Genomic DNA, 27,227 nt, shown 5'->3' with positions numbered 1-27,227 from the left:
GAGTTGCACTTTAAGAGTGACCTCTTAATCTTTAGGACCTTGGAATTGCCTTCTGGGCCTTCGATGGATCCTTTCTTTCCTTAGTCCTTCAATATCATGTTGTAGGAGCTTGTTGAGCTCCTACAACATGCCAGGCACTGTTCCAGGCACTGGGACACAGCGGTGGACACACACACACACACACACACACACACACGCGCGCAACACCCCTGACCTCACAGAACTCACATTTTTGTGGGTGGGAAGAACCTTTGGAACCACAGAATCCCTGAGTCTTAAAAATCTTAGAGTCTTAGAGCTTAGGTGCATAGCACAGGAGAGACCCTTAGATGTTTTTAGGAGCTTCTAAAGATTCCGAAGAGACCATCCTCTGGCTCTGCATTTGTTCCTTACTGTTTCCCACCTAGCGCCAGGAACTTGAATTAGTTACTGTCCTGCGTCTGCTCAAACCCTTCCATGGCTCAAAACTCAAAGGGGAAGCCAGTCTTCGCTGTAGCCTGTAAAGCCCCACGTGACCTCCTTCCCTCCCCCACTCGCTCACAGCTCCTGCCACGCTGCCACCAAATGACATTCAAATACACGCAGGACACTGTGGCCACAGCACTGGCTTTTCCTTCTGCCTGGATACTCTCCCCAAAGGTATCTGCACGTCTCCTTCCCCATGGCCTTCAGGTCTTTGCTCAAATGTCGCCCGTCCAGTTAGCTCTTCCTTTGGCCACCCTATTTAAAAATGCATCTTCCTATTATCTACGTATTTCCTCTGCCTCATCTCTGTGTCATTTTTCTCTCCTACTGGTTATCATGTAGATTTTACTTATCTTGTTTATTGTCTGCTGTATGCCCAGAGCATAGCTCAGTGCCTGGCACACAGTACGTACTCAATAAATGAATGACTCCAATTGTTTGGATGATGAACCTGTGGCTCAGAGACAAAAAGAATGCAGGGACCAGGACCCAGTCTCCATATCCAGGCCCTGGCTCCTGCCACTGTCTGTCTGGCTGACTCTGAGATGGGAGATACAGGACAGAGGACAGAAACTGGGTCCTCAGAGACCAGAGTGTATGATGGCTCAACGAAGAGGTACCAACTACTGGGTGAGTGGACCACAGGGTGAGCGGACAAGGTCAGTTTGGACTTCCCTGATTATAAGGGCTCAAAACCCCTTCGCTGAGGCAAGGTGGATGAAAACATGATTTTGAAGCTCCAAATATTCTACGTGTTTCTCAATATTTTTCATAATAGGATACTAATATCAACAATTCTAGCTGCTCATGATGTGCTAGACCCTGTTCTAAGTACTTTATACATGTTATTAACTTGGTTAATCTTCTAGTTATGATCACATTTAAAGATGAAGAAACTGAGGTACAGAGACATGAAGTCACTTGCTCAAAGCCACACAGTTGGAAAGTGGCGGACCCAGGATTTGACCCAAGAAGCTGGCCCCAGAGTTGTGCTTTAATCCAATCAATTCTGTTGTCTTTTTTGGGTCCATGCAGCCCAACTCTGAGTCCATTCTCTGTGAGCCTTCTCCAGCCCTAACCTGAGGAGTGCTTTCAAAGCGAAACATGGCACATCAATTAATTCAACTCACTAAGTCAACAAAGCTATTTACTGAGTACCCTCTGTGCCAGACCCAGTGTTCTGGGACGTGGAATGAATAGGGCAGTCACTGAGCCAGCTCTCCAGAGGTAGGGAGACAAACAATTTACAGATGGGGAAAGAAACCAGCAGGGGGCATGGCAGAGGAAAACGGACTTGCTTTAGAAAAGGTGGTCAGGGAAGAAGGCAGTTAAGCCAAGATGTTATTTGTCTCTCCGTCTCCCACAAAATAATGTTAAATGGATCTAGACTCACAGCCTGGGTTCACCTGGCCTGAACTCTGATTTGTCATGAACCTCAGTTGCTGCATCTATAGAATGGGAATGTGATGGGTAGAGAAAATGAGATATGTGGGTGAGCCTTTGGGAAAGAGGCAGTGGCAGTGTCCACATCAACGCTAGTGACACTAAGAGACTTCTTACCTCCTACATTGCAGGCTGGGGGAGCTCCAGGGGGGTGGTTCCAGCCCAGCTCAGCTGCACTGCTGAGAGAAAAAGAACCAGAAAACCCCAAATGAGCCAATTTCATACAATAGAGCACAATAGCATCTTACTTTCAAGAATGGCCATGAGAGGGTCAGGGAATCATTTCTCTTGAAGCCCCATAAGCTCAGACACTACCTGGAGCATCTCAGGAATGGGTGGGAAGGATGTCAGTTATAACAACCTATAACCATCCCTCTCTCGTGAATGCATCCAGAAAGGTAGGGCTAGAAGAAACAAGCTGTTACCATGACAATCTCTTCCCTTTACATACTCCATCCTGAGAGAAAATCCCAAAACATCCCTACCTTGATGGGTCTGGTTCAAGTTACTGGAAGGGGGACTGCCACTCATGGTAACGGGGGCTTGGCCTTGCCTGTTCTCACCTCCCTGGGGATGGTCAGGCTCTGTAACTATAGCAACTACTCCTCAACAGAGCATCTCCTGGTTGGTTTGGTCCATGGACCTCCCACCAGGGGAAAGGAGGGGAGATGGTTACCACGGTAATGCCGACTGGGTGGCTGGGGGGAAGGGTTGGGAAAGAGGTGTTTCCCTCAGTAATCAGTATCCTTGGGGCTGGGGTCCTTTCTACCTGAGTGTTAGGTGAGGTTGCCATAGTAACCAATGAGGATAGAGGCAGAAGGACCACCAGGGATTTAGGTTACCTTAGCAATCTCCTTCTGGTGCAGGGACAGGAGGGGATTGGGGAGGGAAGGCTGGGGGTGTTCCCGGCTGGGGAAGAGTTACCATGACAACCGACCCGGGCTAGGAATCAAAGAGGATGGGGCCACGGCTGAAACCACCCCTGGTGGTCGCCCTTTCTCTCAAAGAGTGATAGTGATGCTCCAGGAGAGCGGTATTCGGGTCTGAAGAGGGTTAGACTCTTTGTGGCAAAGCGGGAGGAGAGGGACAGAAAGCGACCCCCGCCCCCAAAGTCCCGCTCTCCCCAGGGGCCACCCTCCGCGGGGAGCGCACCCCCGGCCCGCCCCTCGCAGCGTGCGCGCGCGCGCGCGTCCTCGGGGTCGACCCGGGTGGGCGAGGCGCGCGCCCGGCCTCGCGCCCGGCCCCGCCCCCCTCCCCGGCCCCCGCCGAGCGCGCGCGCGGGAGTTGGCGCGGCCGCGCAGGCGCGCGAGGCACAGCGGGCGCGCGGGCCGGCCCCGGGCCTCCATGATGGAGGAGCGAGCGGCCGCCGCCGTCGCCGCCGCCGCCGCCTCCTCCTGCCGCCCCCTCGGCCCGGGCGCGGGCCCCGGCCCGACGGGGGCGGCCCCGGTCTCCGCTCCCGCCCCCGGGCCCGGCCCAGCTGCCAAGGGAGGCGGCGGCGGGGGCAGCCCCGGGCCCACGGCGGGGCCGGAGCCCCTGAGTCTGCCCGGGATCCTGCACTTTATCCAGCACGAGTGGGCGCGCTTCGAGGCGGAGAAGGCCCGCTGGGAGGCCGAGCGCGCCGAGTTGCAGGTGAGTGCCGCCCCGGACCCCCGACCCACCCCCGGCCCGGCCCGACCCGGTCCGGCCCGGTCCGGCCTCGCCTCACCCGCCGCCGCCGCCGCCGCCATCTTGGAGCAATGGCCGCCGGGACAGCCGGGGGGGCGGGAGGGGGCCGCGACCGGCCCGGAGCTGGAGTCCGGGGCCGTCCGAGAGGGGTCCTGGCGGCACCGGGGCGCCCCGCGGCGCGAGGGCCCGAGCCCGGCCGGCCTGGAGAAGGGGCGGAGGGGCCCCGAACCGGTGGAAGTGGAAGTGGGAGTGAGCGGACCGGACGGCGGGTTCCCGAGAGTGGCCCCGGAGAACTCAGCGGAGGGTGCTGAGGGGAGTTCAAGGAGCTCGTGTGGGAGCGAGCAAAAGCTCGGCGTGTCCAGAGGGACGCCCACCCCCGTGCCGACCGGGTGCGGGTTGGAGGTGGAGCCCGATGGGCTCCTGATGGGAGAGGGGACGTCGGGGGGACTTGGGACCTGCCAAGGGCGAGAGCGGTCTGGCTGGCATCGGGCCTGAGTCTGGAGAGGAAGTCGCGGAAGCCGGGACTCGGGGTGTTTCGGAGCGTTTGGACGGAGGGAACTGAAAGAAGGACGGTCTCGAGGGGTCCCAGGGTGATGGGGAGCCCAGCGCAGGGAAGGGGTCCCAAGGACGTGTTCTGGGAGCCTGTGTGGAAGAGCATGAGAGCGGAAACTCGTTTGGGGTATGGGGAAGTGGGGACAGTCCTGAGATGGAAGGTGTGTAGGGTGGCAGGTGAAGGCTAGGCTAGGTTAAGAGGGACAGGCATGGCCAGCGTGGAGAAAGTCGTCCTGGAATGAGGACTGTGAGGATCCAGGAGCTACCTGAGAGATGACAGAGGGAAACATTTGCTGAAACAGCCGTGGAAAGAGCTAACCTGAGACCCTAAGTGAGAGTTTGTGGACATTTCTGAGAAAGGACCCTATGGTTTGTGGAGTAGCTTGGGAGAGAGATGCACCCTGGGATGGTGTCTGAAAGAGTGAGGAGCTGGGCTGGGCTTTGTGACCTTGAGAGGTGTGGTTTGCAGAGTGTTCCTAGCAGCCTGGGCACCAATGGTGTGAGGATTTGGAGGAGTCTCTGCCCCGGCTCTGGGGTGCTATCGGCAGAAGTCAGGATCTTTTTCGAGCAGTCCATCTTTCCCTTCTGATTGCTGTTCCCTATCTAGTCGAGGCGGGGACTCAAGTAAATAACCAATGCGAATTTTGTCCACAAGATGAATAAAGAGCATCCCACAATTCCCCCACCCTGCTAGGGGTCTTAGCTGTGGGCAGCTGAGGCTTGGGGTGGGAGAGGAATCCTTATGTAAGTGCCCCTCTCTTTTGCGTTCCACCCTCTATTTCCGGAACTCTTTCCCAGCGCACAGCTCATTAGATCTCAATACCCCCATTATGCAGGCAGGGCCAAGGTCATTGCCCTCACTCAGCAATAAATAGCAGCTGCTGTTTATTGAACACATGTTACGTGCCAGGCACTGTATTAAGCGCTTTGTATATATATTATCACTTAATCCTTGCAACGTTCTGGGAGGGTAAGTGATATAATCCCCCACTCTCTCTTTTCTTTTTTTAATAAGAGGAGGAGGAAACGGAGGCTTTGAGAAGGTCAGTGGGTGGCAGGGCTGGTCTCTGGGCTTTCAAGAAGCCCGTGCGCTATTCCTCTCTGCTGCCCAGTACAGGTGAGAAAACTGTTCTGAGGATGCTCAGTGGCTTCCCCGGGGTCATCCGGGCAGGCAAAGCAGAAGTGGGGTTGGATCTTGGCCTCTGAGAATTCACGTCAGTGTCCCTTACAGTACCCACCAGACCGCCTTCTCATCTTTGGGACTAACAAGGGGAAAGGAGTGTGTTTGTTCCCTTGCTGAGCGGCCCCTCTTGGAGTTTGAGAGGAACCGGTGGGCAGCACCCAGTTAGGCCGTCCTTGTCTTGGCTCCAGCACCACTTCGTGCTTTTGTTTTTCCTGTTGTTACATTAGTAAAAGTTCACAGATCTTAGAAGTGTGTGTGTGTGTGTGTGTGTGTACACATATATGTGTAGGTGTCCGTCTCCCACTCTACTTCCCACCTTATTGCTATAAAAGTTCAGCTCCTTGGACGTGTTCCATAGCGTAGCGGTCAGCCCATCTGCTTTACATGCAGAAGGTCCTGGGTTCATGTCCCAGTGGAGCCACGGTCCATGGTCTATGGCCATGCCACCCTGAACAAGCCTGATGTCTGATCTCAGAAACTAAGGAGGGTTGGGCCTGGTTAGTACTTGGATGGGGGACCACCTAGGAAGACCAGGTGCTGTAGGCATTTAAAAAAAGTTCAGCTCCTTGCATGTAAGACACAGGGTCCTTTTATATCATTTTGTGACGTCACACTTCTGCATTGGTGTCTTCATGTCAGCGCGGAGCTCTTTCTCATTATTTTTAATAACTGCATTCCACTGGGTGTTTGTACCATAACTCACGTAGTCTGACCCCTGTTATGGACTTTTTTAGCTTATTTCCAATTTTTCCCCATCAGAAATGGTTGCAATGATGTCCTTGTATTCCTGTGTCAACATGAGCAGAAGGGATGGGTGGAATAGTAGGATAGGTGTGTTTATAAAGTGGCGATTGGTTCTGCCAAGCTGTTCCACATTTACACTCCCTTCAGCAGCACCCCTTTTTACACATCTTTGCTCGAGCACTTATCACATGCGGAGGTGTGACTTCTCCTATGAGATGCTTTGAGGCCCGAACTGTGTCAGATTTTTCTGATGAACTCTGAACGCCTTTTCTCCAAATAACAGTACAGCTGCTCCGGGCACAGGAGCTATGGCGCAGTCAGGGCTCAGCAAGTGTGTGTGGCATGGCAGCCCCTCGCAAGGTCCTGCTAGGAGGCACCCAGAGATTGGAGCAGGGAGGTGGCGAAGCTTCAGTCTGACGATAAGCAGGATTTTGCCAGGCAAGGGGACTCCAAGAAGTAGGCAGTGTGGTTTCTGCCCTTCAGAAACTCCAGGCTAACAGAGGAGGCCAGTTTCGCACGGGAGGCTACAGTTGGGTGGCTCTGTCCGTAGTGTGTGGCACTTCTGGGAAGGGGAGCTCGCTGAGGACAGGAGGAACCTTGTGGGGGTGCTGAACTGGACATCCATGTAGGAGCAGTGACAGAGATGCAGTGAGTGTAGTGGAAGCAGAGACGTTGTGGAGCCGGCCCCTCCCCACTCAGCCTCACAGGGGGCTCTGAGGGATCCAGGGGACTTATCCTCAAGGAGCCAAGGAGCCATGAGAGCTTGAGAAGGAAGGGTTAGGAGATGCAGGGCCGGATGGGACCAACCAGGAGACGCCTCCCTTGGGGCTGGGACAGAAGGTCGGCCAAAGGATACATCGAGGTATCAGTTCCTGGGAGGACTGAGATGCCAAGGCTCTTCGGGAAGCCTTTTAGATGCCGCCTGGCTGGAGAGAGGGAGCAGCCGGAGGAGAGGCGGCAGCCATGTCTAAGAACAGTTCTGGGCTCATGTATGTTCTAGCAGGCTGGCCAGAGGAAGTGGCAATGGGTGGATTTGGCGAGCAGAGAACTTCCAGATCCCAGACTTACCTGCCCGCCTGCCATGGCCCTCGTAGATCAGGCGGCAGTAGTTGCTGGCATTTGCAGGGTAGGAGGGACTGGCCACAAGCGGTCCCCGTTTTGTGGGTTTCCGCCACCTTGGGACCCTTCAGCCATGTGTTTCTGGTTCTCTTTTTCTCTCTTCTTTGCCAGAGGAACTGGAAAGGGGACAAGAGAGCAGAGTGGGCCGAGTGATTCTCCACTTTCTTCCCCCGCAGACAAAAGTCTCCGGATGTTATCCGTCCCTCCTCCCTCTCCATTACTCCTCCAGACCTCACACAGTCCCTGGCCTGCCACTAGCAGGAGCCTGGGAGGGCCGGGAGGAGGGACCTCGGGGCTTCTGTTTGGTGATCAGCCTCTTCTCCACCTCCCCGCCTCCCTTCTAAAATGACTCATGGACAGAGTAGAGTTGAGTGACAGAAGATACTCAAAGGACAGAAAATCAAACTTCCGAGATGTTGATCACAATGAGTCTGCCACTCTGGCCTTAGATATTTAGGTACGTATATGTCTTTTTGAAGTGTAGAGAGAAAAAGGTGTTAAGCAGAGGGAGAGAAGTCCATTCTCTCAATAGACACAGTTTCTTTCTTTCTTTCTTTTCTTTTTATGAATCAGAAGGAACGTTTATTAGAGAAAGGGAAAAGCAAAGACCAGAGAAAGCCTAGACAAGGGAAATAGCCCCGGGCGGGGAGTCCTGCACATATGTCATTATCGAGTTCCTGTGGGTTACTGTTTGTTTATTTATTTATGTCTTATTTATTTATTTTAATTAAATTTTTTTTTTTGGTGACGTTAACGAAATCCAGTAAGTTTCAGGTGTACAGGGTTCCCATGGCACAGCCGGTTCATTTGTTCATTGTTTGTCCCACACCCTCCTCTAGAATGTCAGCCTCACCTTGTTCAGTGCTGTGTTCTCTGTCTACAGCTGTGCCTGATCCGTAGCTGGGGGTCAATAAATGTTTGTGGGTGCGTGGATGATATTTATGCTATACATTAGTGGATGTATGTCCCTTTGTATTCTTTCGAAAGGAAGCCTACCATTACAATTAAACCTGCAGGATAAATTCCTATAAATAGGATTAGCTCTTGTAATTCCTAGAAGCGGAACCGCTAGGACAAAAGAAATGTGCATTTCACAGGTTTTTGGATCTGGCGGGATCGCCCATCAGGAAGGGCGCGTCAGGTTAACGAGTGAGCTACTCGTTTCCTAGGCTCCAGGTTTCCCTGCCAACACTAGGCTTTCTTCGTATGCGCTCAGTTCTCTGCTAACCTGAGGGAGAGACCTGGTCCCTGGAGCAGAGGTGACAGTAGGCTGTGGTGCACTCAGGTGCACAGGGCACAGATGAGGGCCCTTCGAGCCCCAGCGGGGAGGACAGCCGTGAGGGTGGGTGTCTGAGAGGCTACTGAGCACTGGCGGTCCCAGAGCGAGGTGGCGAAAATGGGCACGGCCTCGGGGAGGCGTCTGGGGCTAGACTGGGGCTTGCGGTGGAGCCACTGAAGTACTTCGGCCTGCACGTGCTGTGCGGGGATCGGCTCTGGAAGATGCAGCTGTCGCGGGCGCAGCTGCAGACATCCTGCTGGATGGGTCTCGGGTCTCAGAGGGACCCTAGCTCCCTCAAAGAACTGGGCCTATGTCAACACTGGAAGAACGGACGGGAGGATAGAAATAATAGGAGGCAGGAGCTGGCATTGATTAGCTCTTCTTCCGTGCTGCGCCTTGAGCTGAGAAGAACTTAACACGTGAGGGGCAGGCACCCTGGTGAGCTCCATTTTCTAGAAGGGAAAATGGAGGCCCAGAGAAGGCTGATGACCTGCCTAAGAGTGTGCAGCAGGGAAGCGGCCGAGCTGGGCCTGGAGCTCAGGCTGTCTCAGCCTGGGACAGCGGAGCACTTGGGGAGAAGCTGGGGACGAGCCCGGTGCTCAGGGCTTTGGCACAGGACTTCCGGAACGTGGCAGGGGCCAGGCTCCTGCCTCGCAGGCAACTGGCCCAGTGTCTCCAGAAGACCTGTTGACAGACCAGAGCAGACTAGGGCAGCCCCTGCCAGCAGAAGGTGTGAGTGGTTGGCAGGGGCCCCGGGTCACGTATGCGGCTGGTCCCCACGGTGGGGGTCGGGTGGTGCAGCTTTTGGATTGGAGCGGGAGCTGAGCTGAGCCACCCACTCTTGTCCCTAAACTCCAGAAGTAGCTTCCTACGCCTCCCAGAGACAGATGCTCTGGTAGGAATAGTGAGATACCACCTCCGCCAGCAGCCGAGGGACAGCACCTGCCTTTGATTGAGGGAGGGGGAGCCCAGAGCTGTGAATGCCTGCCTCCCCACCTTCATCCTTGAGCCGACTTCTCCCCAGAAGGCGGGGACAGGTTAGGCCTCAGCTGGCCCCATTTTAATTTTAGGAGTTTAGGGTTCCTCTTCAGCTCTTTCTCTGTGAGTGACGTGGAAGGGGATTCTGGAAGCAGACCCAGCATGCCCTCCGCTTTCCACTGAAGCCTGGGTCAGAGTTTTCACGCCTGAAGAAGTAGCTGCTGCAGGGCATTGTAGGGGTGGGGGCTGGCACCGATTGTCCTTGAGTGAGTGAGGGACACACATCAGTGAGCCTGAGCTCTGCTGTCTTCTCGTTTCCTTCTGTCCCCTCCCCCCCAGGCTCAGGTGGCCTTTCTCCAGGGAGAGAGGAAAGGGCAGGAGAATCTCAAGACAGACCTGGTGCGCCGGATCAAGATGTTGGAATACGCGCTGAAGCAAGAGAGGTGCGCCCGGGCGCCCCCGGCCCTGCCTTCTGAAGGCAGCCCCCCGTAGCGGGGTCGGGGGGCCGGCCACGCTCCCTCCACCGAGGGAGACTGGGGATCGGGTGTTCTCCCCATCACTGGTCCTGTATGGTTCTAGGAGAAGGGACAGAATGAGACTAGTAGGTGGATTCAGGATAGACACTTGTGACAGTATTCATGATGGCGGTGGCCCGCTGCGTGCCAGACACCACCTATTCATAGTGTCTCGCCCCTTCCAGTAGCCAGATGAGTGAAGATGAGGACTGCTCCGAGCACTCCTAGAGCTGGGATAGCAGCCGGTCTCCAGGCTCCAAAGAGTGGGCTCTTCACAGCACCATCTGCGGGGCCTCTTAATGTGGGGTGGGGAGGGGTCTCAACTTCAGAGGTGGTAGGGGAGGTGGTTAGGCGGGACTTGGGATTTGGGATTCTCGAGGTGAGTGCTGGCCCTGCCTACTCTTCTGTCTCGTTTGTTAATCATTTGCTCTTTTAGGGCCAAATATCATAAGTTGAAGTTTGGGACAGACCCGAACCAGGGGGAGAAGAAACCGGAACTGTCAGAACAAGGTACCCACCCTCAGACCCTCCCCACCTGCCCTTCCCAGCAAAACCAAATGTGCTGGAAGAGTGACGAGCCGGGCCACCTCCTTCCTTCGCTCCCGGGAAAGCAGAGTTGGCTGGGAGTCTGGGGGGGTTCGAATCTGACTCTCAGTTCCCCTCCCCATAGGCTGCTCTGCCAAGTGCTGGGCCCCGGGGCTGATGGGGCCGCGGACGGTGGTGAAGCCCATTCCTGCTTGCAGTCCGTCTGCAAAATAGACAGGCGCAGTAGGTCCCTTGTAGTCTAAGCTCCTGAAAGAGGGATCAGTTCACCAGCAGGACCTTAGGGAAGGTGCTCTAGGTGGAGGGAAGAGAGGAGTTAGCAAAATTGGTCATTCGCTGTGACTGGAACATGGTGTTGGCTCAAAGTGAGGGGGTGGGTGGCCTGTCCACGACCTGTCAGTGCCCTCACTGCCGGGCTAGTAGTGATCGTTCCTCATGCCAGGCTCCTCCTACTAGAATGTGCGTTCTCCAGGGCCGGGGGTTTGTTTACTGATGCAGCCCAGGGATCCAGCCAGGCACATGGTACATGTCTGATAAATATTCGGTGGATAAAATAAACAGATTACCTTTTGTTTAATCCACACAATTCCAAGAGGTAGGTGCCGCTGTCATTAACTTTATTTGTCAGAAGAGGAAACTGAGGCTCAGATAGGTAAGCTAACCAGCTCAAGGTCACACAGCGGGGATATGACAGAGCTGGACTTGAACCCAGTTGAGTCTGCCCATTCTTCCAGACTGGGCCAGCTTCCCATGTAGGAGAATTAAATAACTAGAGTTGAGTCCAGAGATAGTCTGGGGATGGTTTAGGGAATGACCGGGTCAGGAGATTAGCGACAAGGAGGTTTCAGACACTCTCAGGAAATGACTCCACAGGACCCGCAACAATGACCGATTTGGTATGAGGGTGAGGAAGAGGGGGCAGGCGATGGGTATGTGGTAGTGCCCTGACCAAGATGGCCTGTTCCCCTTTTTCTCTGCCCTCCAGTCTCCAACGGCCCCGTGGAGTCGGTCACTCTGGAGCACAGCCCGCTGGTGTGGAAGGAGGGGCGGCAGCTTCTCCGACAGTGAGTGCAGAGGGACGAGGGGGCGGGGGACGAGGGGAAGGGGACGTGTCTGGCTTGGGAGATAAGCTTGAAGGCTCCACAGTTCTTCCTGTCCCCACTGGGGACCCTGAACTATTGGGATCCATGCCGGCCACAGCCGAGATGGCCTGTCACCCTGTAGGTGGAGCCCTGCCTCGGGAGAGGTTGGGGAGACAGCTGCAGGAGGCAGACGTGGGGACCCCCACTCTTGGAAAGCAACCCCATGTGCTCTGTTGCTTTTATTTTCCACGAGTAACGTTAAATTATTTTTTAGTACTTTTTGTAGACATTGACAAACATCAGGAAATTATTTATTTGTCTATACCCTTGATTTCCTTAAACTGATATCTGGAAGTACAATTGCTCGCTTACAGTGTGTGCAAAGAATAACAAAACGATTGTGATAGGCAACACTTGCCAGCTACCTATGGCACGTGCCTGGCACTGTTTCCGTTGGGCACACATCGATTCTTCGCGTAGATCCCTATGTGGCACAACTACTGGCATCCCCCTCATTTTCACGTATCATAACACCGAGTGCAGAGAGGGCATCTTCGCAGAAGGTCACATAGCTAATAAGCAGAGGGTCGGAGGTGCCATCTCGGGCAGCCTGCCCCACAGCCCAGCTCCACCCTCATGCTTCCCTGCCTGTCCTGTGGGGGGACGGGGAGCCTCAGACACCCGCAGGCACGCAGACGAGACAGCAGTGCAGGCTAGTCTTGTCTAATGTGTGAGGGGCAAGGGTCCCAAAAGTACAAGGTCACGGTAAACAGAAAAGATTTCTCAAGGACCAGCGAGGGACTCTTGTCTCGTATCTTTTGAAGCCACTGATCTCTGTAATTGTGTTTTCTTTTGTTAGCTTTTAGAGCAGTCCTACTTGGCTTTAGTTTTTAAATTGCAGAAGTAGTAGATGTTTGTTTGTAGAAATGAATGGAGTAAGTTGCAAATGTTCCTCTCATGTCCCTTAATCCCATTCCCAGATGTCACTGACTGCTCATAGGTTTAGTATGTGTCTCGGCCTTGTGGGGGCGTGCTGTGTGTGTGTGTTCTATACTTACGCACTCATTAACTTTTTTAAAACACTTGAATTGTGTGGAATATGTGTAATTACAGTTTTCATTTCATTCGCGTTTATCGTGGCCATCTTTCTTGGCACTCTGCCTTGTTTAGTTTCTGGCCAGTGTCCTGTCAGTGATGGGCGTCCACGGTCTCGTCAGTGCATGTGTAGGCTGGCCCTGAGTTTTGGGCTCCTGTGCAACATTGTGGCGAGCATCGTGTGACAGCACTGTGTCTGTATATGACGGCTGCTACAGGCAGCGGTCTTGAAAGTGAAACGGCAGGTTAGGGATGTGCTCATTTAAAATTTCTGTGTACGGTCTCAAGCTGCTCTTCTGCGAAGGCCGTCCCAGCCCCGATCTGCTGTCCTTTACATAAGCCCGCAGTGTCTACAGGCGCCCCGAGGGGCTGACCGCCCTGCTTCTGCCTGTGCAGGTACCTGGAGGAGGTGGGCTACACGGACACTATCCTGGACATGAGGTCCAAGCGTGTGCGGTCCCTCCTGGGCCGCTCGTTGGAGCTCAACGGGGCCGTGGAGCCCAGTGACGGGGGCCCCCGGGCCACACCGGGCCCTGGGGGGCTCAGCGGCGGGGAGTCGCTGCTGGTGAAACAGATCGAGGAGCAGATCAAGAGGTGAGTGAGCCCTTGGGCCTGGCGCGGCTGTCGCTCTGTGCCTCCTGACTCCAGGTGGAGGCGGCGTCGGGAAAGTCGGCAGTGCTCCCGTGGGCTCTGCTGGCTGCTTCCTTCCGGAGCGTACTGTGGGCTCGTTTGTTCCAGAGTCCTCTGTCCCTTCATTGTGGGAGCCCCGGTTCTGTTCTGGGTTCCCCTGCACATACTCCCCATGGCCTCGCTTTCGTGCTGACACACACCAGAGCTCATCCCCAGCCCGGCCCCTCTGCTGAGGCTCAGGCCCGTCCACCGCGCAGCAGGCATGAGATCGAGCTCCTGCTGAAGGCAGCCTTGGGCCACAGGCCAGCACCCAGCGGGTCATGAAACATGGGTGCGGCCCTCGTCCGTAATTATTACTCATCAGAATGAGCAAGGGGATGTTAGGTGCCATGAAGAACACGAAAGAAGGCAAGGCAGTGGTCGGGGAGACAGTGCCGCTTTGGGTGCGGTGGGTGGGATCTCTTTATGCGGCTGGTGTTGAGGCGCAGGAAATGGAGGATAAGCCACACGAGTCGCTGGAGGGGGAATGTTCTGGGCAGAGGGCACAGCAAGTGGAAAGGTTTTCAAGATGGAGGGGACCTGGCACGCTCAGAACCAGCAGAAGGGCCCGTATGGCTGCCGTGGGGCAAGCACGAGGGCATGCGGTCTGGGTACCCGCAGGGCCATGGGAAGCCCGTGGTTTCCAGCAGGGAGGTGACGGAATCTGATGCTTGCTCTGCTTCAGGCAGGAGCGCTTAGGAGGGCAGAGTGGGGGCAGGGAGACTGGTTGGGAGAGATGGGGGACATTGGGTCGGGAGGTGAGAAGTGGTCAACATCTTGGCGGGTTTTAGGGAGTTGATGACGATTAAAGGAGGGGAAACGAGAGCCTGCAGGGTTTGGTCTGAACAGCTGGGAGCGGCATTGGCACAGGTGGGGAAGATTAGTGACTCGTCACGGGGGCTGCTTAGCATGGATGGACTTCGGGGTACCTCATGACCCCCGGTGCAGGTGATGAGTGGCCAGCCTGGAGCTGGAGTGGGGGGGCGCCTGACTTTTAAGCTTAACCCTAGTTCGCCAGCACATGGAGGTTTTAGAAAGCCACAGGACTTTGTAGTCACTGAGGGAGAGCATAGGTGGCAGGCGCGGAGAGACGGTGCGAGGACTGAGTCAGAGGCGGCCAGCGTTGTGGCAGGAAGCCCCACACGGGGTCCTGCAGCTTGTCCTGCAGCTGAGGGCAGAGACGTTCGAGGAGGCCAGGAAGTGAGGCTGGATCAGGCGGCCTGGAGGACGATCTCCACCAAGCAGTAACCATGCACCTGGGAAGTTGACAAGTACTCTCTAGAGCATCAGCCTAGTGGAGAAAAAAGGAGGATGTTTGCATTTACTTGAACTTCCAATTCTTCCCCCTTTCTAACTGGAAATCTGGTTTGGTAAATACCTCCTTTGCTAACATATGTCACCCGGTGGGAGGCACTAATGAGTAGGCCGGGAGGTGGAACAGGAGTGCCATCTGTCAGTGGGAGGTGACAGAGCGTGCAGGCTCCCTCGGGGCCGGGCTGGCCGTGGGGCCGAGCATAGATAGAGTGACCAGTTTCTCTTCTCTGCTGGGTGTGTCTCTGCCACTCACCTGACCTGCGCCTGTGGTGTGACCGGGCCATGGGAACAGGGCCTGCTGGTCAGTGGCACTTTCTTGTCTTGCAGGGAGACGTGTACTCAGGGTTGGGGGCTGGTCCTCTGGATCTCGGGGTCAGAGCTCAGTGAGGAGTTGGGCCCAGTCTGTGGTCCAAATGAGGGTTCGGGTTGGGGCGAGCATCTGTCAGGCAGAGGCTGGGATTGCAGCCTTGGCGTGACCAGTTAGGGCTCCTGGAGTCAGGGTGGGCTCAGCCCCCTTGAGAGCTGGGTCCACGCTCTCCCATCTGAGCTTTGTTACCTGGCAGGACTAATGCCCCTCTGCCCCCCTGTCGTGGGCAGGAATGCAGCAGGCAAAGATGGCAGAGAGCGCTTAGGCGGCTCGGTGCTGGAACAGATCCCCTTCCTGCCAAACTGTGAGGACGAAGACAGTGACGAGGACGACGAGCTGGACAGCGTGCAGCACAAGAAGCAGCGTGTGAAGGTGAGCGCGTGGCCCAGAGGACGTGCCCCTCCCGTTCTCCAGGGGAACCCCCCTGTTTTGTGCTCAGCAGCAGGGTACCCCTCTGGGGACCCCTGGGACTACCTCTGTGGTCTGTGTGTGGCCTGACCCCATCCCAGAGCCCTTGTTTCCTTGTCTCGGTATCCTCAGAGGTGCCAGGTCCCCCCGTTAGGGCCCGTCTCGGCTTGCCTGCACCCCTGTTCCCTCCATCCTCCCTCTTCAACTCAGGTGTTCCCGAGAGGCCCTTCCCAACCTCTCTAGACCCAGCCGGCCCCTGCGGTGCCCTGCTACAGCACGGTCTCCTTCGGGCTAGCCTGGTCACAGGCATGCTCAGATGTTTTGGGTGACGGTGGCTCTGTCTCCCCCAGTAGATTGTGAGCTCCGTGAGGCCGAGACTCGGGATCTTTCCATCGTTCTTTCCCTAGCACCCCGAATGAATGTGGCCGGGCCCAGGGTTCTGCCAGGGTGGGGGCAGGGCTCAACCTAGAACTAGACAGTGGGGGGCGGTGGGGGCGGCTTTGCGGGGTGGTTCCAGAGGATGCGACTATCCAGTCTGCTGTTGGTGTCAGGACCCACGCCCAGATCCCCTTAGCGTCTCAGCGTGACATCGAGATACAGCTCCCACCACATTTCAGCCCTGCTCCTTAACTGCCGAGCTGCCGTGCCTTCGCCATCTTGACGGCGCTGTCCTTAGGCATGGCCTTATCTGTCTTGTAAATGTCACTTTGGACCTTTGTGGACCAGCTCTGTGCTGACAGGGTATGGGGACATAGTTCCCAATGAGGAGCTAGTGGCTGGTGGAGGGCTCGTAAGCAGTCACGTGCAAAGGGACGTCACTGTGGAGACAGAGACACGTGCGCGTGAAGGGGTACCTGTGGGAGATGGCCTTTCCTTAATGTAGGCTCTCATCAGAACCTCCTCTCTCCTTCAGGCCCACCTCAGACGCCCCTCTAGGAAGCCTTCCCCGACTCACCCTTGCTCCCCTTCCCCGCACAGGCTCAGGAGCCTCCTGGAGGCTCCCCCGTCCTTACCCAGACCACTCTGGGTCCTCCCTGTCCTGTGTCAGGTCTGTATCCTCCCCTCCCCCTTCCCTGTGAGAGACCAACCAGATCCCTCCTGGCCTCCGCTCTCTAGTGTCCCCCACACGGCTCAGCGCAGAGTCCTGCCCCGACCAGGGGCTCCGCGAAAGCAGAGTGCAGAGCCAGGACTCTAGAGTTGGGCTTGCGGGTGACCAGGACGTGTCTGAGCCTGGCCGCTCCAGGACTGTCCCCGTCCCTTCTGCCAGCCCTGGGGATTTTCACTCCCGTGCAAGTCTCATCTCCTCTGGGAAACCGCCCTGCTGTCCCTGCACCTCCCATCAGAAATTATCGCTGACTCGTCACACTCCCTCAGGCCTTGTGTCCGCCCCTGGCTCATCGTGTAGGGGTTTCATGCCTCCCCAGGCCCTCTGGCCCCACACAGCAGACCTTCAGTCACCAGTCTATCACTTGGAAGACCTGCTTGCAACTCCCACAATGGCCACTGGTCTGGCCATGAAACTCTGGGCCCCGATTCTCTTTTGTCTTAGCTTCAGCTTCCAGGGCTGATGGTCCCTGTCTCTGGGTTGTCGAGGATTCGGTTAAAATGAGTTCACTCATAGACAGCCCTTGATTGCACAGTGGCAGACCACAGCATGTGCTCGGCGGTGGCAGTATAAGTGGCGTGTGGCAGCGGCGTGGCACCAGTAGTCGGTCACAGGTGGTATGGGCAGAGCGCAATTGCCCAGGGCCCTCCCGTGGTTCCTCAGTCCTGCGGGGCCCCGAGCCCGGCCAGTGCCTCTCTGGGCGTGCCATCTAGACCTTGACCCTGGGTCTCCTGGGAAGGAAGAGGAAGGTGCCTATGTGCCATCCCTTGGGTCCTCCCATGTAGGCCAGAAGCTGGCCTCTCACGGACGCCTGAAAGGTGTTGCCTCCAAATGTATACCCCCAGACCCAGCTTGGGGGTGCTGAGCCTGTGGGAGTGGGTCAGCCACACCCTCGAATTTGCAGTCTGAGGCCAGCCCCCCAAGTGCCCAGGACACCTGGCCAGGCAGGGACCACCTAGGCGGGAGAAGGTTCTCGGGAAGAGGCGGTAGTCCAGCCTGGTGGTCCTCAGACCCAGTGCCGGGGAGGGCTGTGTTCCTAAGACGGCCCTCAAAGCAGAAGTCAGACGTCATATCGCTGCAAACCCTGGGGTTCCCGGAAGCTCCGCGTGCACGGGCCCCCGGCCGGTGCTTGGTGTGAAATGGGATGCCCACCCCCGGCGAGGGTGCAGGATCACGTGCGACAGGTCGTTCCCTGTCTGCGTGTGAAAGGCATCCATGTGGGCAAACGCGGGTGCCAGGCCGCTCCCGAATTCACACGTCTGGGACGGGCCTGAGGAAAACGGATGATTGCGTCCCTGCCCTGGTTAAGGCCCACCGTGGGAAACGGCACACCGCAGTCACTTGCCCGGCATTTTCTTTCTTAGAGCGAAGGAGCTGTTGTTTTCTCTCGTTCTAAAAGCAACACGCAGCGGTTCTACAGGAAAACAAAAAGCCAGCCAGTCTAGAAAGTTCTGAGGAACCTTGGAGAACCGCAGGGAAGCTCACACCCCAGAGCATGTAAAGGTGGCTTGGACCTGGTCACTTGGGGCAAGGGCCTTCACTCTGCTTAGTCTGAGTTTTCTCATCTGTAACGTGGAACGATAGTTACTGTGATAACTTCGTATTTGGGGTTGTGAAATCGTATGTGTCTTGCTCAGTGCCCTGAGTAGTACAGAGAGGCTGGCACAGTGCTCCGTGAGGGTTTGTTGTTACCGTTATACCCGGGCGTCTGTCCCCTTTAATTGTGCGCTTCCATACACTCACATAGACTCGAACGCACCGCCCTCTCCCCGAAACAGGTTGTCCTGTTTACTTTCCTTCGCTAGAAGGTCTGTGCTGCCGGCCAGGGATTGGGAGGAGCAGGAGCAGCCTGAGCAAAAGCCAGGAGGAGGGCTGTGAGGGGGTCAGAGCTGGAGGCGAGGAGGCAGGGGTCTCCAAACCCAGGCGCGGGCCCGGCACCACCCGGTCCTAGAAAAGTGCAGCCTCTGAAGGCTTCCAGCAGGGGGAGCACAGCCACCGAAGTGTGGGGCTTGGGGAGGGAGCTGGTGGCCGATGTAGGACGGTTCCAGATGGAACCCTGACTTCTCTGTTTGCAGAGACCCGGTGTGCTTGGGCTCTAGGCATGAGCCCCTGACCTGTCTGGTTTTCCCTGTGTCCCAGCTGCCGTCCAAGGCCCTGGTGCCCGAAATGGAGGACGAGGACGAGGAGGATGACTCAGAGGACGCCATCAACGAGTTCGATTTCCTGGGCTCAGGAGAGGACGGGGAGGTCTCTCCAGACCCCCGGCGGTGCGCTGGAGAGGGGACCCACCATGAACTGGGTGAGTGGAGGGTTTTCTGTCCAGCCTTCCTCAGTGAGGGCAGTTGGGGCACACAGCCACCTGCAGCCGCTTCCTGCCCAGGGTATCCACCGGATGGTGACACTTCCTGAGAGGAGGGCGGCCAAGGAAAGCTGGAGGCCCACGCCACAGCGGCCAGGCCTGCACCTCTTCCCTGGAAAATCCCCGTGGGGACACAGGCGGGCCTGGCTCTTCCTGAAGTAGGGCCGCCAGCCCTCCACGTGTGTGCGTCCAGATCTTGGTGGACCCCTGGGAGGAAACAGGATGCGGGGGACTTGAGGGGCAGAGACAGATGGGGCAGTGCTACATCTTTCTCTCATCCTGTGACCTTGAGCTTCGAGGCGCTCAGGGTCACAGGATGACTGGGGACTGAGGCCCCAGCAAGGGCAGCTGGTGGAGGTTCCCAGCTGAGTCGCTCTCTTCTGCTTGTCCCCCACCCCCACCCCGACATTGAGCCCCAAGGCACCCTGGGGCCAGGGCTTCCTGGTCTCCCCACAGTTGTAGGAAAGGCTTGCTTCCGGTGGTGTGGAAAGCATCACCTGAGCATGACTGGGTTGAGCTGGTGGGTGACTCCTGCCTGGTGCTTGTCCCTATAGAAAGCCGGCGGGTTAAACTCCAGGGAATTTTGGCCGACCTTCGGGACGTGGATGGGCTGCCCCCCAAAGTGACTGGCCCACCTCCTGGCACACCCCAGCCCCGGCCCCACGAAGGTAAGAGGCCCTTTCACCCTGGCCCAGTCCCGCGGGGCCTGCAGCACCTGTGGCAGAGGGAGGCTGCAGAGCCGCTATGCCCAGGGCTTCCGGGGCCCGAGGGTCGAGGCCCCGCCCGCAGTCTGCAGCCTCCCTGTCCCAAACGTTCGTCTGTCTGTCTCTGTCCGCCCCTCTTTTTGTCCTGTCTGGCCCTGTCCGTCTGTCTCTCCCTGTCTCTCTCTTTCCAGCTGTGATTCTTGGTCTTGTCCTCTCCCTGTCTCTCTCTCACACCTCACCTCTCTCTCTACCTCTCTCTGTCTCTCTCTCCTGGCCCCTCTCTGCCCCCTCCCTCCCCTCCCCCCACCAGGTTCCTTTGGCTTCTCCTCAGACGTCTTCATCATGGACACTATCGGGGGCGGGGAGGTGAGCCTGGGGGATTTGGCCGATCTCACCGTCACCAATGACAACGACCTCAGCTGTGATGTAAGTCGTCAGGGTGCCCCACCCTCCACGGCCCCCATCGGGTGTCCTGTGCAGCGCCAGCACTTGCCAAGTGCTGACTGCGTGGTCCATGCTCAGTCGCTTACACGTGAGGACAAGAGGTGCCGATGCAGACAGGGCGGGGCACTTGACAGGGGCACGAAGGTGCAGGCCCTAGAAGGTTCTGGAGCCCGTGTCTTCATCATGGTGCCAGGCTCCTTCTGCAGGAGATGCTCCCTCCCACCCTGGCTCATGCACAGCCCAAGTCCAAGAGCCACCACTGCTGGGGGCGAGGCGAGGGGAAACTGAATTGAAGGATAGTGTCAGAGGAGGAAGGGGACTCCAGGCAGGCGGCAGTGTGGGTGGGAATTGAGCTGACCTTTGACGAGAAGGTGGTCTCCAACCAGCAGCCAAGTGATCAGGCCAATCTGGTGCATGTGGGGACCAGAGGGGCCGTCAGGCTAGAATGAAGGGCGACCTTAGGGCCAGTGTCCTGAGCGTGAGGTCCGTGAGGGGCATCTGGCCACCTGGGAATCCAAATCGGCACGTGTGTACCTCCCTGCGGCAGAACACTGCCCCAGCTCGTAACAGGACATGGGGCGGTGGGCGGTCCCAGCGAGGTCAGGGGCATTGCTGCAGGGGGCTGCCCAGTGTGACCCCCTCCTGGACGTGGTGCGAGTGATGGAGTCACCCCACAACAGCTGGTTCTCTGCTCTTAAAGAATGTGCTAGAAGTGACAGCTGAGGCAGGGACCTTGGGAGACAGAGCCTAGATGACAGGGTTCATCAGATGCGAACTCTGACTTGGGGCCGATCGGTGAGGCTTGCCTGACAGGCTGCTCTTCTTTCCCAAGTGACCCACCCTGGGTCCCCACTTGGAGAGTGACCCCACCGTCCCTCAGGGCGTGTGCAGTATCTCTGGGATTCTGCTCACTGTTTGTCCCCATTTCCCCGCCCCAGTGTCAGGTCTAAGCGCGCTTCTCCTTCGGAGAGACTTCCCCGTGGCCGCTTCACCTCACTTCCGTCTTCCCCGAGCCGAGCTCCCCTTGGCTGGCTGCAGCGAGCCGGTCGTTTCAGCCCGTCATCTTGCTGCTCTGGGCCCTGCCGGGCTCCCCGTGTCTCCTGGGATGAGATGCAGGTTCCTCAGTGTGGCTCACCTCAGCTCTGGCCAACCTGTCTGGCCGCACCCTCTGCCACTCTCCCCTGGCTTTCTGCATTCCAGCCCCTCCTCATGCTCTCATCCACCCTTGCCGCCTCCTGCCTCGGACACGTGGCACGGGCAGTTTCCTTCTCGGTCCCCTCCCCTCGTCTGGTGAAGTCTCGTTCACGTGTCACTTGCTCAGGAAAGCCTCGTCCCGGCACGCTTTTAATTCACAGTGCTGCCCGTGGTCCGTACGCCTGTGCCCTGGCGGGGCCATCCGAGTGTCTCCCTGAGCCCCCCTGAACTGGCAGACCGCAGGGCTTTGGGCTCACCTTTGTCTCCCCAGAACCAGCGCAGTCCCAGCACTCTGTAGGAACTTGTTGAGTTGGGGGGTGGGCGCTGCTGGGCGAGGAGGAATGAGGTGTGGCCAGGGCTCGGGGTAGTCTGGGGTGCTCCCCAGGCCAGGGAGTCCTGGATGTCAGTGTCTGCAGGACTGCCAGGTGGGAGAGGAGACACTGAGGTAGCTCCCGCCCCCCACACCCCAGCTGTCTGACAGCAAAGATGCCTTTAAGAAGACGTGGAACCCCAAGTTCACCCTCCGCTCCCACTACGACGGCATCCGCTCCCTGGCTTTCCACCACAGCCAGTCAGCTCTGCTCACCGCGTCGGAGGACGGCACGCTCAAGCTCTGGAACCTGCAGAAGGCCGTCACCGCCAAGAAGTGAGGCAGCCACGCGGGTGGAGGGCTGGGCCCAGGGGACCGGGTGACGAGGGGCTCTCGGTGACACCTGTCTCCCTACAGGAATGCCGCACTAGACGTGGAACCCATCCACGCCTTCCGGGCTCACAGGTAGGGAGGTGCCCCCAAAGGCATGCCCACCCCTGGCCCGCCCAGAGATGTCCCCAGGGCTGATGGCAGGAGGTGGGGTAGTTGGAGGGGTCCGAGTCCATGGGACCTTCTGCACGTGGCCCCTTGCTCCTGGTGCTCTGCAGACACTCAGCGCCCCCTTTCCGCCAGTTGTCAGCATAACCTTCGGAGGAGGAAACAGATATGGGGGTTGGGGCGAAGGCAGGGGACCGGCAGCTTGCCTGGGTGGTGTAACGGGACCCCCAGATGCCGAGCTCTTTTCGGTTATCCTTGAAAAATGCCAGTAGAGAAAGAACTGCACGGTCCCCGGGGAGGGGTGGGTACTGAGTGTTTCGTCGCACCCCCCTTTGCATCCTCCAGGGGCCCCGTGCTGGCAGTAGCCGTGGGCAGCAACAGTGAATACTGTTACAGCGGTGGGGCGGATGCCCGCATCTACAGCTGGAAGATTCCAGACCTCAACATGGACCCCTACGATGGTTACGGTGAGAGGGCCTCCTCGCCAGGCCTCCCTTCCCCCTACCTGTCATCCGCGGGGGCCTCCTCGTTCCCTCAGCACCTGTAGCACCCGCCCTGCCCAACACTGCAGGTACTTGGGGGGACACCAGGGATGCTCAGCCTGGGTGTGCATGGAACAGCGTGACTCAGCTTGTGACTGAGGGTCGGACGAGATAAGCTGATGGTCGAGCTGGCTCAGAATCGGCGTTGGGGCGGGGGCCGCACGCGCGAAGGTGGGCCCTGTGCGGACGGGTGACGTTAGCTGGGCACATGTGGAGGGAGTTTGTGCTTCGTCCTTGGGGCATCTTCAGGAGTTGAGCAGAGAAGTGACCAGACTGTTCTCTCTGTTCGTCGTCTGTCCCCCTGCTCTCCGATGCTTCTCTCGATAACCCTATCGATCACACACGTGGCTTTGTGCCGCATCCTGTCAGGGCAAAGTTTAGAGGTCTGTGTTCCCCTCAAGGGACATAATGTCATTTTCCCGAGGACAGTGTCACCCCGTGAAAGGTCAGGCAGGGGTCAGGCCCTGGCAGTGTGAACTCCGGGCCAAACAAGCTGCCACACGCTGGGTGTCAGCAGGGCCCAGCCAGAGCCCCCTTTGTGGACTCGAGCAACCGACCGGGGAGGCAGCGGTGGGAGTGGCCTTTGGAGAGACTGGGCTGGTGCACATGGGCAGAAGAGACTGCAGGGACCAAGCACAGGGCCGGCCCACGGAGCGCATGCTGCGGGCTGCAGGGGGCCTCGGGCCAGGGCCGCTGCCACTCTCCTGACGTACGTCCTAAAAGTCACGTGTTGGACGCCCATGCTGTGCCAGGCTGTACTGCAGGCCCTGGGGGTGGCAGGGAACAGAGGGCCGTCCCCACCCTCTGGAGCTCTAAGCTGGGCTTTCCTCAGAGGCCTGAGATCTTGCAGAGGGGCCAGTGGTCAGAGTGGGAGTGGCTGCCAGGGCAGGTTGCACTGGTGACAGCTCTGAGTCTTGGATGTGAAATGGGTGAATGGGTGGCCAGCTGTGCAGAATGGGGCTGGCGTCCCTGACGCAGTCCCTCTCCTCTCTTCGGGGCGTCCAGACCCAAGCGTGCTGAGCCACGTCCTGGAGGGCCACGGGGACGCCGTGTGGGGCCTGGCCTTCAGTCCCACCTCCCAGCGCCTGGCCTCCTGCTCCGCCGATGGCACTGTTCGCATCTGGGACCCCAGCAGCAGCAGCCCCACTTGTCTCTGTACCTTCCCCACAGCCAGCGGTGAGTGAGAGGACAGGGGTAACGGGGACCCCAACACCTCGCATGGAGCCAGATAGAGCTAGAGGCGCGAGAGGCGCGTGACCCCTGCGCGCCAGTGCCAGGTGGGACCAGCCCTTCACGCGGCCTTCCCTCCTCCCTCAGATCATGGGGTCCCCACCTCAGTGGCCTTCACCAGCACCGAGCCTGCCCACATCGTGGCTTCCTCCCGCTCTGGCGACACCATCCTGTATGACCTGGAAGCTGGCAGTGCCCTCCTCACCCTGGAGTCCCGGGGGAGCAGCGGTAAGGGGGCCCTGGGGCAGGGGTCTGCATTCCTTCACGTTCTCCTGTGGCTTTGGTGACTCGAGGCTCAGTCGGCGCCAGAGGGCTTCTCACTGCCTCAGGGGCTGTGAGCGGGAAGGAGATCAGGTCCCATCTGCTGCCCTTAGGGACAACACGGTCTCAGCAGGGCTAAGGGGAGGGAGTGTGTCAGGGACTCTCCTCTCAGCTCCCTGGGCGGTGTGGATGGCCCTCGCGGTGTCTGTCACCCTTCCCACTGCAAAGCAGGCCCCGTGCCCACTGTACTGACGAGGCAGTGCGGCCAGAGCAGGGTGCGCTGGGCGCCCAGCTCTCCCAACACCGAGGCCGATGTGGGGCCGCGGGGGGTTGTCCTGCTGCTCACGCCTCCTTCCTGGTCCCCTGATTTCTCCCCGACGACGTCCTTGCCTCTCCCCGCTTTTTCATCTAGGCCCAACCCAGATCAACCAGGTGGTGAGTCATCCGAACCAGCCCCTCACTATCACCGCCCATGACGACAGAGGCATCCGCTTCCTGGACAACCGGACAGGTGAGGCTCAGCCAGCCCTCCCTGCTCCCCGACTCACCTGTGCTTGTGGGAGGCGGGGGTGGGCCAGGCTCAGGTGCTGAACCCCGGTGCCCTCACCTCCCCGGGCAAGTCACGGTGTGGGACTGTGCCCTGCTGCTCCTCTCTCCCTTCAGGGAAATGCGTGCACTCCATGGTCGCCCACCTCGATGCAGTCACCTGCCTGGCCGTGGACCCCAACGGTGTATTCCTGCTGTCAGGAAGTAAGTTGGGACCCTCCTGGCTTCTCAGGAGCAAGGGCAGGTGCCTTCCCTATCAGGGCTGGGCCCAGGCCCCGAGGGAGTGCTGCGGGGACCCCTGAGTCAGGGGAGCTGGCGGGAGAGCTGTCCTGGTAGGGGCTGGATGGGGAGCCTCAGTGGCAGGACGCAAGGTGGTCACAGCGGTGACGGCAAAGCACTGCTCTGAGAGCCCACTGCAGCTGCTTTCCCGCTATCCCCGTTGTACAGACGTGGAAACTGAGGCTCAGAGAAGTTTTATAACTTCAGCACAGCGCAGCGGGTACGGACATTGAAGTTCCAGTCTGTCTCACTCAGTCCCCACGAGCTTGTCTGGCATTTGGTGCCACCCCACTCTCTGTGGTTAAGGGCACTGCGGCCCAGCAACCCTGGGGCTGTGCTTCAAAGGGATGGGGTGGGACTTGGGCAGATGGAGAAGGGGCTGAAGCTCCCTAGAGGGTGACGGGTGTGTGCTGGTGGCGAGGGAGACCTGACAGGAAGGAGCCCGCTGTGGCGGAGGGACTGCCACTCACTTCGGATCCCGCGTGGGGTGACCTCAAGTGAGCAAGTGAGTGAGTGCGCAGAGGTGCAAGCTGTGGGGGTGTGGGAGTCCTGGACCCATCTCATCCTCCTCTCATCTGCCCCACGATGGGAGCAGTGGTCTCCGAGGAGATGGGCGAGGGGGTGGCCAGTGAGATCTAGCCCGGGCGGAGAGGATTCAGTAGAGGGCACAGGTTTCCCCTGAAAGGGACAGAAAAAGAGTTGGCCTCCACCTCAGCCAGCCTGATACCCCTAACATAAGTCAGGCCATCTCTCTCCCATGGCTCGTGGCCCCCAGGACCCAGCCCATTCTGTTCTCTGACCTCTTCCCCACACCCTGCGTGGGCCGGTGGGTGCTGCCACCCTGCCTCCTGTCAGCCCTCTCGCCTTTCCCTAGCCGCCTGGAAGGCTCTTCTCCGGTCCCCTCTGGGCCATTCTGTCCTTACACTGACTTGTGCCCGTCGCACTCCTGACCACCTGGCAGTGCTGATCCTGTTTTCTCGTTACCGCAGCGTCAACACCACGGGCGGGGAGGTTTGATCGTTCACTGTGCCCCAGGGCCCAGTACAGATGTTCAGTAAATACTGGGTGGCTAGATGGATTGATGACAGGCAGGGACGTCAGGAGGTGACCAGGCAGAGGTGGGCAAGGGGAGGACTGAGTCCCCACCCAACTGCGAGGCCTTTGGAGAGGCCAGCTACGGGTTTCAGGGCTGGTCCGAGCAAGCAGCCAGGGAGCCGCCGCCAGTGACAGCCCATCCTGCTCCCACATCTGCGCAGGCCACGACTGCTCCCTTCGTCTGTGGAGCCTGGACAACAAAACGTGCGTGCAGGAGATCACGGCCCACCGCAAGAAGCACGAGGAGGCCATCCATGCTGTCGCCTGCCACCCCACCAAGGCCCTCGTCGCCAGTGCGGGTGCCGACGCCCTGGCCAAGGTCTTCGTATGATGCCCACCTGGCCCCGCCCTGGCCGGGGAGCGGGGCTGGGCAGGTGGGACTGAGGTGAGGGGCTGGGCAGAAATCCCGTTTGTCCTCGCCCACAGCGAGGCCCTCGAAGGTACCAGGTCCTGCAGTCGGGGCACCTGTATGTCCCCTGGGCATTCAGGGGAGGGGCTGAGGCCCAGAGGGACCCAGAGCTGCCTTACCTCCTGTGCCCTGGAGGTCATGGGTCATTCTCCCTGCCCTTGTTTCCCACAGGCGACTCCCAGCCTTGGTCTGCAGGCCCAGAGGCCTGGCCTCTCCCGCCCGCCCTGGAGCCTGGTGGTGCTATCGTTGCTTCCTCGGAGGCCCCCACCCCCTGCCCTCCCCCGGCATCCAGCCTGGGGCGGCGCCTCCTTCAGGAATTGCCCTCCAGGATGGCCTCCAGGAGTCTCCTTTCTGCCCTGACACCCACTCCTGGTCTCTGAGCGGCCTTCTGGGGGCAGCACAGCCAGGGCTGGGTGTCCTTGGGGATCAGCTTTTCCAAGACGCCAGAAGGTGCCAGGTTCTCTCTGAACCCCCAACGCCACCTCTCCATCTTCCCAGACCTGGGTGGGGACCGTGCGAGGGGAACGCCAGACGCCCCCATTCTGGTTTGCCAGGCTGTCTTCAGTGGGAGTGCTAGGCCTGGCCGTCCCCTCCAGCTCCCTCAGCGCAGCTTTCCAGACACTGCCCATCACCTCCAGGGCCAGTGACTGCCTGAGAGCAGGTGACGCCCTCTGGGAGGCGCCTGCCCCTACCTCCCCAACACTCCTCTAATGGCAGCCCTCCACCTCCCACGGGGCCACCCACAGGCAGAGATGGCCTCTTGCTCCTCCCTGGGGCGTGGGAGGTGGAGTAGGGCCCCCCACCCCGCCCGGGTCCTGCAACTCCCTGTA

General features: G+C 58.5%; 2 protein-coding genes and 1 pseudogene across 5 annotated transcripts in view; 2 read left to right on the top strand and 1 right to left on the bottom strand.

Annotated features, from left to right (window-relative positions):
• Positions 1 to 3,666, bottom strand: part of FKRP (fukutin related protein) — a 9,239-nt gene extending 5,573 nt beyond the window's left edge. Inside the window, exons 1-2 of one of the 2 annotated variants that reach the window (XM_039881657.1) lie at positions 3,614 to 3,666; positions 2,026 to 2,087 (exon numbers count right to left, since the gene is read on the bottom strand). The gene's annotated coding sequence lies outside the window, so the exon portion shown is untranslated. The remainder of the gene's footprint in view (positions 1 to 2,025; positions 2,088 to 3,613) is intronic. The other variant, XM_039881658.1, reaches the window with a different exon arrangement.
• Positions 3,236 to 27,227, top strand: STRN4 (striatin 4). 3 transcript variants are annotated; one of them, XM_039881653.1, is made up of 18 exons: positions 3,236 to 3,537; positions 9,768 to 9,871; positions 10,380 to 10,453; positions 11,472 to 11,550; positions 13,060 to 13,257; positions 15,244 to 15,385; positions 18,666 to 18,825; positions 19,440 to 19,553; positions 19,921 to 20,015; positions 21,698 to 21,873; positions 21,955 to 22,002; positions 22,381 to 22,502; positions 23,583 to 23,753; positions 23,895 to 24,035; positions 24,481 to 24,579; positions 24,732 to 24,818; positions 26,150 to 26,373; positions 26,569 to 27,227. In XM_039881653.1, exons 1-17 carry the CDS (start codon positions 3,253 to 3,255, stop codon positions 26,317 to 26,319), a joined length of 2,265 nt encoding a protein of 754 aa, XP_039737587.1. In that variant the 5' UTR covers positions 3,236 to 3,252; the 3' UTR covers positions 26,320 to 26,373; positions 26,569 to 27,227. The 3 variants fall into 3 exon arrangements, with proteins under 3 accessions (XP_039737587.1, XP_039737586.1, XP_039737589.1); XM_039881652.1 differs by having other exon boundaries at positions 3,237 to 3,537; positions 19,900 to 20,015; XM_039881655.1 differs by lacking the exon at positions 3,236 to 3,537 and adding an exon at positions 9,168 to 9,487 and having other exon boundaries at positions 19,900 to 20,015.
• Positions 5,739 to 5,854, top strand: LOC120617910 (uncharacterized; annotated as a pseudogene).

Source organism: Pteropus medius, unplaced genomic scaffold, assembly GCF_902729225.1.
Source record: "Pteropus medius unplaced genomic scaffold, Ma_sr-lr_union100, whole genome shotgun sequence".
NCBI classification, from domain to species: Eukaryota; Metazoa; Chordata; class Mammalia; order Chiroptera; family Pteropodidae; genus Pteropus; species Pteropus medius.
This window is presented reverse-complemented; position numbering and strand designations above follow the sequence as displayed.

What these genes read in the sequence shown, in the direction of transcription:
- STRN4 (XM_039881652.1), top strand. Translation starts at nt 3,253, where the DNA reads ATGATGGAGGAGCGAGCGGCCGCCGCCGTCGCCGCCGCCGCCGCCTCC. An exon ending in TACGCGCTGAAGCAAGAGAG is followed by an intron (nt 9,872 to 10,379) that starts GTGCGCCCGGGC and finishes TTGCTCTTTTAG; the next exon opens with GGCCAAATATCATAAGTTGA. An exon ending in GGGCGGCAGCTTCTCCGACA is followed by an intron (nt 11,551 to 13,059) that starts GTGAGTGCAGAG and finishes CTGCCTGTGCAG; the next exon opens with GTACCTGGAGGAGGTGGGCT.